Raw genomic sequence first — 11931 nt, forward strand, 5'->3', positions numbered from 1 at the left:
GTAAATATAGAGGCTCGGATCCATTTTGTCACACCTTATAGTTCACATGCTATAAGCTTAAGTAGGGCATGAAAAGCCAAGCACACAAGTAAAGAGAAATAATTAGCATGTATTAATTGCACTCTAAACCTTACCCTATGATTGAGAAAAGTTAAAGAAATACAGGCCTCTAGAGATGCATAGAGGCTAAAAGTGGTTCGGGCCACATTAGTCATTAGTCTAAGAGCAGTCAACAGAAATCAGGAAAAAAATGATATCCTAATATCCAATATCCCCCACTTCCATAAAAGGGTGAAAATTTAAACTTGTTTTTCTGACAACTTATTTCTATAATGAGGTAATTACTGTTAACTTAGGGTTGTTGATAGTAAAACACGGGGCTAATCATGAATGTTAATGATATAATATGCAGCCAAAAAACAATATTATTATTAATTAAATAAAATAAAACCTTTTGTTCATTTTCTCTTCTTGAATTCCCCTCTACCCCTGACCCCCTCCCATCATTTTCTCCCCTTTCCCATCAATTTTTTAACTAATCAATTATTTTATTTCTTTTTAGATTTCTTTTTTTAAATACCACAGCCGCCCAGAACAGCCACCCAATTTGCTCTCTCTCTCTCTCTCTCTCACACACACAAAATATCTACCAACACACACACAAACACAATATCACTCCATTGAGACAAAAGAATCTGTCAAAAAACAATAACAGTAGAGAGAGTTCCTCTTCTTCTTCTTCATCCTTCAACAGCTAAACCAATCAATCCTCCCAAAAAGTAAGAATTACAGAAAATAAACATGAACCCATTACAGTTTTAGCTCCTCTCTCCAGCTCTCAATTTCTCTCGCTCCCAACCCTAAAAAATTGCCCTTACCACCATATCCAGAACGAAAGCATCATGAGCAGCCTTGAAGAGTCTCTAAGATCTCTGTCCCTAGACTACCTAAATCTGCTCATCAATGGCCAAGCCTTCAGTGACGTCACCTTCAGCGTGGAGGGTCGTCTAGTCCATGCCCACAGGTGCATCCTAGCTGCCCGGAGCCTCTTCTTCCGCAAATTCTTCTGTGGGCCGGACCCGCCTTCGGGTCTCGACCCGATATCAGGGTCGAGGATGAGCCCTGGTGGCACGTCGTCCTCGTGCCACCGTGCGGCCAATTCTCAGCAGCAGCAGCAGGTGATACCGGTGAACTCGGTGGGGTACGAGGTGTTCTTGTTGCTGTTGCAGTTCTTGTATAGTGGACAAGTCTCGATAGTGCCTCAGAAACATGAGCCAAGGCCTAATTGTGGAGAGAGAGGGTGCTGGCACACGCATTGCACCTCCGCCGTTGATCTTGCTCTTGACACTCTTGCTGCCGCTAGATCCTTTGGTGTTGAACAACTTGCATTGCTCACTCAGGTACTGTGTGTTTTGTGTGTGTCTAATCACTCACTCTCTCTCTCTCTCTCTCTCTGCTCTCTTTCTTGGTTTTTGTGTGTGTTGTTCTGTCTTATGTTTTGTGGGTTTTGGGAATTTCTACAATTCCTTGGTTTTGATTTGGTGTTTCTCTCTCTTTTGTTGATACTGGTTTGTTTTTTTCTCTCTCTTTCATCACCTCATTTGTTCTTTGTTCTCCAAACTATTGGTCTTTATGATGAACTGGGTGAAGTTGGGATGTTTTTCTGTCCAATCTCCAACTATTCTCCCTCCCAATTTCTCTTTTTATTTCTTCTTTTTAGGAGTAGCATTGTCTAATTATTTTATTTTGATTAACCACAGTACTTACAATAATCCCTTTTATGGTGTGCTTAATTATATTTATACCTCAGAGGGCTCTCTCCTCCTCCTCCTCATTTTCTTCTTCTTCTTCTTCTTCTTCTTCCTTAGTGAAGGTTGTATTGAACTTCCTTAGTAAAGGAAAGAATACATGTTTTTCTTGATTTCATGTACCATTTCGCAAGTTTCTTGAATTTGGTCTTTTTTTCTTTCTATCTTTTAATTGCACATCCCTGACTTTCTAAATTTAGATCTTGATATCCAGTCTTGTCTTCCACAGTAAAACACCACAAATCTTATTTGGTTTAACTGCAAAGGAATACAAAATTTTAAGAAAAGGACTCCTATAGCTCCCCCACACATAATTTTAGCACAAAAACATCCCATCACTTTTATCAATACAAATCTTATTATTAATAAACAAAAACATCCCAAAAGTACATCCGTCTCACTAATGGAATTCCAACTACACTTCTCATCTATACATGTCCTTGTTTTTTTTTTCTTCTTCTTATGTCCTCACAGAAGCAATTGGCAAGCATGGTGGAAAAGGCCTCAATTGATGATGTGATGAAAGTCCTCTTAGCTTCAAGAAAACAAGACATGCATCAACTCTGGACAACTTGCTCTCACCTTGTTGCCAAATCGGGCCTCCCACCAGAAGTCCTGGCCAAGCACCTCCCCATCGATGTCGTGGCCAAAATCGAAGAGCTTCGTCTCAAATCCTCCCTCGCCCGCCGCTCAATGATGCCTCATCACCACCACCACCATCACCACCACGACCTCGGGGCAGCAGCCGATCTCGAGGACCAGAAAATCCGCCGGATGAGGCGGGCATTGGACTCATCCGATGTCGAACTCGTCAAGCTCATGGTAATGGGCGAAGGCCTAAATCTCGACGATGCATTGGCATTACACTATGCGGTCGAAAATTGTAGCCGAGAGGTTGTCAAAGCATTACTAGAACTCGGAGCAGCAGATGTTAACTACCCGGCAGGGCCAGCTGGCAAAACCCCACTTCACATTGCATCCGAAATGGTGTCGCCCGACATGGTGGCCGTCCTGCTCGACCACCACGCCGACCCGAATGTCCGGACCGTCGACGGGGTTACTCCCCTCGACGTATTAAGAACCCTAACTTCAGATTTTCTCTTCAAAGGGGCCGTCCCGGGACTTACCCACATTGAACCAAACAAGCTCAGGCTCTGCCTGGAGCTTGTTCAATCTGCTGCTCTTGTTCTTTCCCGCGAAGAAGGCAACAACAATGCAAACAACGCTCCCAATTCTTCGAATTCGACCGCGATCTACCCGCCTATCAACGACGATCACCACAGTAGTGGCAGCAACAGCGGCAACATTGGCAACCTAAACTTGGATTCTAGATTGGTGTATCTCAATCTTGGAGCAACTCAAATGGGGTCTAGAAATATGGACGGTCATGATCATCAAGATCATGATCATCATGGGAGCCATAGTAGCCATAGGGCACAAGGTGGCTGTGACCCAGCAACAATGTACCACCACTCTCATGACTACTAGCTATTTTATTATATTATTTTGCTAAGACTCTTCATGATCAGTTATAATATTATTATTTATATATCTTCTTTTTTCTAAATAGATGCATCCACTTGGATGGTCATGAAGCAGAAAAAAAAACATCATCAAAATTTCATGAAATCTAATGTCTATGGAGATTACTGGATCATCTGGTTTTGTTTCTTTGTTTTTTCTCTGCTTCTCTGTGGTTGCTTCTGATATTTTTTTGTAGGCTTTCGTCGATCGTTCGTCGTATGAAATTGGAGCCATGGGGTTGAATGTTGATGACACAAATGGAGAATGTGAGATGTTTGCTAATGCATGATGGATCCATGGAGATTGGAGAGAGACGCAGGTCAATCTTTTCAACCCCTTTGGCCTGTCATCTCCTTTGTATTTATTGATCTATCTAATTTCATCGCGTATTTATTATGGTCCTTATATTTTCTTGTCCCCCACCCACCTCTCATCATCCCTCTATACATATTATATTCACATTATTTTATATTATTTTCTTAAATCCCATATAAAAAAATGTTCATATCTGATTTAATGATTGACATAATAATTTTTAACTTCTTTTTATGGGAATTTTCAACTTAAATCCTGATTAGAATAAGGTTATGGGTATCTTCTGGTAGGGGTATCTTGCTCCAATTTTAATGTGTAAGGCTTTGTTTGGACCATGGGCACTTTCACACAGGGAATTATAGGGAAATGAGCTGTCTCTTCCTCCATTTTCTTATTACTTTTCATACAAGTGCAATAATCTGTCTGAAGAAAGTCTTCATTGGCTGTAATTTTGGCTAATTATTTTTTAAAGGGACGTACGAGAACTCTAGGCTATGGACAAATTGAGTGGTTGTCTTGCATGAATGCAACAATTGAGTGTGACAGACAGCACCCTACAGACTAGAAACTATTGGGTTGTTTTTTTTCGTGTCTCCCTGTAGTGTACCTTATCGGGCCCTCTTATATATTATCCAGAACGCTTCCACAAGCTTAAGGATAAAACCCTAGTTTTTTTAAAATGTAGTTAATTTTTGTCCAGGCCTACGGGGTATGTATTGTGGTCAGTGGTCTATTGTAGATGTAGATCTCTTAATTAATTAGCTACTCTCTTTAATCTCCTGCATGTATATGATTCTTTTTTTATTTTCATTTTTTTTTTGGAAAATATATATATTTTTTTCACATCAGCTTCGAACTAAAGGAAAAAAACTATAATCAAAGAGGGTTCCCTTAATTTAATTGACTCAGTAATCTATGCCAATCAATTTGGTAAGTGCAATAAAGAAGAGAAAACATGCATTAATCCATTTTAAAATTTGCTTATGGATCTTTGAAAGTTTCCTGATTTCTTCTGGTACAAGTGGTGTTTAGTATAAAGCATTCTGGACGTCCTTTGCTTGATTATACCATTTTATGCAAGGTATATGAATTCAAGATTTCGGTGTCGAGACGTATACATAATTCAGATAACAAAAATACATTTAATGCCGAAATCGGATATCTCTCAGTTTCTTATTTCTGATTTGACTCTAGCTGATGAGCTATATTCTTGGTTTTGTTAGCCTCCAGGTAAATGTATATCTCTTAGGCTGATTATGGTTTCTTGTTGAAGTATATATTCTTGGTTTTGTTAGCCTCTAGATACGCAGCAAGCAGCCGTTAACCATTATTATATAATAAAAATTCCCCCATGCATACTGATGATACCAAAATGAAGAACATTTTGTATGATGCAGATATAGGGCTTAAATTGTATGTTTAACATGCAAGGAAGGTTTCAACTTTCCGAGATATGCAAACGTTCTTAATAGATATTGTCTTTTGAAATCATCGCATCATTGGCAATCCCCAAAACTTCTTGCACTTCTCTGCAACTAATTAATTTCCACCATCCATAGATGATCAATATTGTCTTTAATTTTTTTTTTTGGTGGAAGTGTGAGAAGCTTTCTCGGGAAGATAACTATCGTTTTCCTTCATTCTTTTGTTTGCCAAAAGAAAGAACTAATAAAAACAACAAAAAGTGAATCTGCCAATTAGGCATTAACATTTCTCTAGAAACTTAAGCATGACAAAATTATCTTGTCGAAGATAAAGAAAGAGTATATAAAATTGTTTTGTATGTAATCATGCAACATTCCAGTCGTCTCTCACATTCTAGCTCATGCAAGTACCAGTATGGGAGTTATGTATTGTGCCATATATATAAGCTAGAGAAGTACCGACATCATTGGATGTTCATGTAGAACTACTTGTCTTATAATATGTCAAGTTTGCATTTTGACATGTTGTTTCCCTCTTTTCAGTCGGGTAGGTCGATTGAAGGAATTTTTAGTCCTCCTTTTAATGGAGTGTGCGGCGTGCCACTAACAAGCTACAAATTGGGCTTCAATGGAATGTGAGTAGATGATGCGTCCATAATCTGACTCTAATCAAACAATTGTTCGGCCGAGAAAGCAACCTAATTACGGCCTGAGTTCTTTCGCTACCTCGAGGTTAAGGCTTTATGTGAGCAACCAAATGATGTGGAGTGGGTGTAAATGAAACGACACTACCAAAAAAAAAAAAAAAGTGGCATCAATCTCCATTATTTGGTGACATTTGGTGACTAATGCAAGGGTGACTAAAAGCTTTAGTCACCTTTTTTTTGTAGTGCGAGAACAAGGTGCGTAAAGTAAATGTGCTTCAATTCAAATATAATTGAAAAGATGAGTGCGGAAAGTAAAATGCATAAATTAAATAATTTAAAGACAAGTGCGCAAAGTAAAATGCATAAATTAAATAATTTAAAGACAAATACGTAATGTAAATTACATAAAGTAAATAATTCAAATGTAAATACATAAATTAAAGTGCGGAAAGTCAACTAAATTAATAAGAGCAATGAGGGGTAAACTAAGACTTGAATTGAAATGGAATTGAAAAACAAGAACAAGAATGTAAATGCATAATTAAAATCTACGGGAACTAAGGTGGAAAAATAAGAACTAGACTACGTCTGGGATCTTTCTCTCTTCCAAAAGCTTGGTATTTATAAGGGTTTCGGTGCATCTCAATTAGTATTCAAATCTGTCATAATTTCCTTGTTGATAAATATCATTAATTCTAGTTGATTGCTTGAATCGTCTTAGTTGACCCAAAATGCATTCAATCCCCTTGATTCATGCTTGTGGTTTAATCTAAAAAATAATGTTGATTTGATTTTCATTCCATCTTGAGCTCTTTCATAATAACTTCAGTTGACCATCAGGTTAGCATAATCCCTTATATATGTGCATTGTAACATGTGTGAAAATCCTTATACGGATTATCTCTCCTCATTTAAGCCTCGACTTATTTTATGCATTCAGTCGTATCTAAAGGTTCTGCTATATGCTCGGTTGTTTTAGGCGATCGGCAGTTTTCACATGCTCCACCAATTTTACATGTTGCTGCATTTCATAAGATCGGCCGCATTTCATGTGTTCACAAAGATTTAGGTTTTTGGCCGCATTTATGATTTTGGGCTTGTAGCCAACCTTTATTAATTAGGGACATTTGAACATAGCTTGGGGCCCAAAGGTAATTTGGGATTGCTCGAGCATAACTTGGGCCCCTTATTAATTTAATTGTCGGATCTTGGGTCTGACTTGGCCATTTCAACCATGCTCAAACACATGCTTTCACTAAAATCCTGTTTGTAAAAAAAAAAAAAAAAGGAGGGAGGGAGGGAGAGAGAGAGAGAGAGAGGCATTGAATTATAACAAAAAATATGTGTTAAATATTGGAAATTTTTGTGTTCATTTATGTCGAAAGAAACACTCTTACGAGGGTGTATTCAATTAATATTTTAAATGAGTTATAAAGTTGATGGAGTTTAATTGAATTTAATTGAGTTTGACTGAATTTCACAAACTCCACATAGATTTTGACTGAATTCATGTATATATGTTAACTGAGTTTGTTAGACTTTTATTATTGATTTTAATGGAGCTTATAGCACTCAATAAAATAAAAAATTTGTAACACCAATAATGCAATTATATAAGAATAAAAAAAAAAGGTGGTGGCAACGACATGTGGTGGTGGTGGTGGCACTGGGGGTGGCAGCGTTGGTGACAGTTGTGGTGGTGGTCATGATGGTGAGAGTGGTGGTGGAGGTGGCAGCGATGATGGTGGTGGTGGCAATAGTGGTGGGGATGGCAATGTTGGTAGGGTTGGTAGTAGGGGTGGTAATGGCGATGGCATGGGTGGTAGAGGTAGCGGCAGTGGCGGTGATAGCCATGACAAGATGGTGGTAGTAGAGGTGGTGAAATCATATCTTGATAATAAAAATAATATATCTATCAAAATCTTTGGGGGGAAGCAAAGATTTGTCATGGCCTAATAATAGTCTAAAATCAAACGAAATCCACCACTTTTTGTATTTCCTTTAAAATCAATGAGTTTTTTAATGCACCCAAACTTTTGCCGAGTCTTTCAAAGTCATGATTGAACATATCCAAATTTGAATGGAGTTTAAATTATTATTTATTGCACACAAAAGCGTGCCACGAAAGGCCTGACCGTAAAAAGTCTATATCATTCAAGGCGCATAAAGCATACTGTGAAAGGCCTAACAGAGTTTACAGCTTGCATAGCGTGCCGTAAAACACTTTTTAGGGCATAAATTGCACGCCCTAAAAGAGTAATTTCAATCCTTTTTAAGGCGTTTAGTCTAAAATTTCTTGCTCCTATCAGTGTCCCTCCTATATGAGCCAGCCTGAACATTAATAGATCACTACTTCCACAATCCAAGCTTTCCTCCAAACCAAGAGTCTCCCTCATTTTTTGCAAAGCTTCAAACTTAGACCATTGGCTCTTACTTCTAGAACCCTTGTTACCGTTTTCATTAGCAATAAACTTGGATTTTTTTCGAGCACGCACATTAATCTAGGGCCCCTTCAACCCCGTTTGCACCATCTGTGTTAGCACCAGCTGCATCACCTAGAGCCATCTAAGCAAGATCAGGGACTTTCATCTCATAGTTCTCTTTCTAGTGCCCATAACAACCACAAAAGTAATAAATATCATGCAAGTGTTTGCATTCAATATTATACTAGGTTTGATTGATTTGGACAAAAGCCTCAAATGGCTTGGTCAATTCTAGGTCAATACAAAGGTGAGCAAACTTCCCCCCCTCTTTGAATATCATGCTTTATTTTCATCATTTTTTTAAATTTTCCCTCCATGTTGGAATTTATGATCGGTACTACCATTTTACCAGGAAAAATGGAATTTGCCCAACGATTTATAGGTCATATTCAAGATCATATTGTACAAAACCCGTTAAGGTTGTTGTAATGGGTGCGTCTGTTGGCTTTTACAACTTTACTATAAATGATCAAGATGATAGGGTAGCCCACAATGGAAAATTATTCCAAAATCCAAATGGTGATGGTATAGATCTGATACGCCTACGCATCCAAAGGACCAAAATTTCATTCCATAAGCCACATATCGGCTCAAAAGAGGAAAAATATATTTTGACATGCTCTGTGGGACACACTATATGAGGGATCAATATCAATGAAACTGTTCCTATCAGCTGATGAATCTCCTTGTGACTTGGCCAACTAGCCTAGGGGAAAAATCTCAACTATAGAACTAGGCCCTAAGCTCTAAAAGTCTACATAGGGTGGGGTGAAGTAGGCTATAGGACAATAACCAATCTTTTTAAAAATTAAGTTCTTTAAAGGCACACAAGCACAAACACAAACAATTTCGTGGTTAATAAATTAAAACCAGTAACAACGGAATGTAAATAACACACGAGAATTGTTGACCTAGAAAACCCAACAAGGGGAAAAACTGGGGGCACCAAGCCAGGAGAGATCCAATCTACTCAATTAAGAAATACAAGAAAAACGAAAGAAGACTTAGCTCATCTATCACCTATAGGCAGCTACATTCCAACCTTTCTGCAATCACCTTTTCTTTATCTCTTAGCAGCAAATCCTCTCAAGAGCACCAAGCTCTAGTTGCATGTAGTTTGATGTATGAAGTGAGTTGTGGTTTCACTAGTTCATCTATGTCAATCACAAAGTATGATTGAGCTAGACAAATGAAACCTAAGTGTTGTGATGATTAAACTAGAAGTAGTGAACTTGAAGCATATAGTTTAAACCAAAATAATAACAATGAAACAAAACAAATGGTCAGCTGAAATCTTGTAAATGTTTAATTGGAGAAAGCTACATGTATACAATCAATCGTATACTCACAAGTAACATATACTAGCTGAACAAATAATAATGAACTCAAGCAATGAAAAACATTTAGCCATAAAGAGTATAAATCAACTTGGGGAAGCGTTTATGTGTATGCAATCATCCACATAGCCCTCAAGTGGTCAAGAGTGGCTAAACCAGTAAATGAGTTCTTGAATGCTCAAAGGCACATAAGAAGTTTTTTCAAAAACCTTTGAAATGATTCTGTTGGGCAAGTAGAAAGTGAGATGCAGAAAAGTTTTCTAAAAAATGAAATGAGTTCCTTTGAAAAACGCCAGCCGAGGAAGAATATATAGATTCTTTGAAACATTTTGTTTTCAAGACAGCAGCCCCACGTTTTGAAAGACCAGCCACAAGAAACACAAAGGAAGAGAAATGAGTTTTTAATTTCTTTTGGGAACCAAATGCACTGACACAACACCAAGGCTTTTAGAAAGATGAAATAAAATAAGCCAATATTGTTTTGATGGGTTGGAATCAAGAAGCTGCATGCTTTTGAAAAAAGAAGTGGAGAATGTTTTCTTACAAGCTTTTAATAAAGATGAAATAAAATAAGCCATAAAACCAATAGCTCATGTCTCTAGCAAAGCAAAAAAGAAAAGAAAGAAGGATAAGATACTTCAAAGGAAACAAATGGGTTATGAAAAATAGCACACATGTTGTTTGAAATAGTTTAACCAAAAGAAAGAATAGAAGGTTGGCAGACAACATCATGGTTAAAAATATTAGGCTTAATATCACAAAACGTCCCTAAGGTTTACGAAACTATCAAACTACATCCTTAATGTTTTCTTTTTTTGTTAATCCGTGGTCCTTAAGGTTAGTATGTGTGATCACAAATGGTCTTTGCCGTTAGGTTCTGTCAAAAACTCCTTTAGTTTACTGACGTGTCATATATATATCACAAAACATCCATGAGGGTCACGCACCTACCACAAATGGTCCCTGCGAAATTTTTTAATTTAAAATTTATAAAATTTTGGTTTTCTTTTTTAAATTTTATGAATTTTAAATTATTTAAAAATATATATTGTATTTTAAATACATGTGATACTATATTATTGGAGATGTGGGCTCCACATATATGCCACATTAACAAACTAATGGAGTTTTAAAAAAATAATTAAAAATTCATAAAACATAAAAATGGAAAAATCAAAGGTTTAGGGTTCATAAATGGTCCTCAAGGTTAAAATCTTCAATAAAGGGTTAATGACTCAAATGACCCTCAAAATTATATCCGATTTACATTTTGATCTCTCAATTAAATTATTCGTTCAAATGGTCCATCAACTCTATATTATTCGGTCAGTTGGTCCTACCTTTACATTATGTCAATGTTTCTGTTAAATATGAGGGCAAATGGGTCATTTTGCACGTTAAACATAAATAAATACTTAAAAATGAAATAAAAAGCTCTCTCTCTCTCTCTCTCTCTCTCTCTCTCTCTCTCTCTCTCTCTCTCTATCCCTCTCTCCCCCTATTCCCCCATGACCACCACCCTCAAGCTCCAACCCCCAAACCCATCCCACAACCACCCTCCACCCCATACCCCATGAACCCAGAACCCCAGCTCCTCCCCACCCTCCACCCGAGCCAGCAACTACAGAAAAAGAGAAGAAGAAAAAAACCTTCCACAGACCCTTTCCCAACGAACCTAGAACACCAACTCAACTTAGCCAATCAAACAAATTCTTTTTGGATATGGCTATTTTAAACAAAGGTGAAAGTTTTAAGGAAAAGAGATTTTAAATACTATAAAAAAACTCATGCTTGGTCAGACAAAAATAAGTGGAGAAATAAAAGATTGACCAAGGAATAAAATACTAATACAAGGATGACACATAGTAGATTAATAATTCCATAGAATGTATGAATGGTTTTAAAAACAAACTTAGAGAAATATGTTGCAGCATGCAAGAATGAACTTTGGATCAATCCAAGTAAAGTATGGATTAATCCATGTGAACAATGCAAATGATTTTACCTTTTGAATTGCAACGAGGAGACTTGGAAGCCTTTCAACCCACACTGATTCTAACCTAGAATCTACTTAATATATTACAATGATTTTTTTTAGTTTAAGAGAAGAGCTATACAATAAAGGTCCAAATAAAAACCTTACATCAACCTTATCATGATTATCATCCACAAGAGGAAAATCATTGTATTAATCTCAACCCAATCTTGATTGAGAAATAGGTGACAATTCAACCTTAGAGTCAAATTCTCAGGTTGAATTTCCTATTGAGAACTTCTCATTGGGTGAGGAAAATGAGTCCACCTACGGAGATGAGACCTAAAAGGTGACTGAGGAGGAGGATTGAAATATGGTACAACCTAAGGCGACTATCCTAAGAGATAATGGCCTAAAT

At 37.3% G+C, this 11931-nt stretch overlaps 1 protein-coding gene across 1 annotated transcript; it reads left to right on the forward strand.

Moving 5' to 3' along the window:
- The first annotated feature begins 610 nt into the window (after positions 1-610).
- On the forward strand, positions 611-3465 carry BOP2 (Ankyrin repeat family protein / BTB/POZ domain-containing protein). Its single transcript, XM_008242510.2, has 2 exons — positions 611-1400; positions 2283-3465. Exons 1-2 carry the CDS (start codon positions 903-905, stop codon positions 3294-3296), a joined length of 1512 nt encoding a protein of 503 aa, XP_008240732.1. The 5' UTR covers positions 611-902; the 3' UTR covers positions 3297-3465.
- The last annotated feature ends 8466 nt before the right edge of the window (positions 3466-11931 follow it).

The sequence above is a fragment of the Prunus mume genome, linkage group LG8 (genome assembly GCF_029339155.1).
Source record: "Prunus mume cultivar Tortuosa linkage group LG8, ASM2933915v1, whole genome shotgun sequence".
In the NCBI taxonomy this organism is placed as follows: Eukaryota; Viridiplantae; Streptophyta; class Magnoliopsida; order Rosales; family Rosaceae; genus Prunus; species Prunus mume.

Bases quoted from the DNA above. Each gene is read 5' to 3' on its own strand.
- BOP2 (XM_008242510.2), top strand. From the start codon at position 903: ATGAGCAGCCTTGAAGAGTCTCTAAGATCTCTGTCCCTAGACTACCTA. The intron at 1,401-2,282 runs GTACTGTGTGTT...ATGTCCTCACAG, and splicing joins AACTTGCATTGCTCACTCAG to AAGCAATTGGCAAGCATGGT.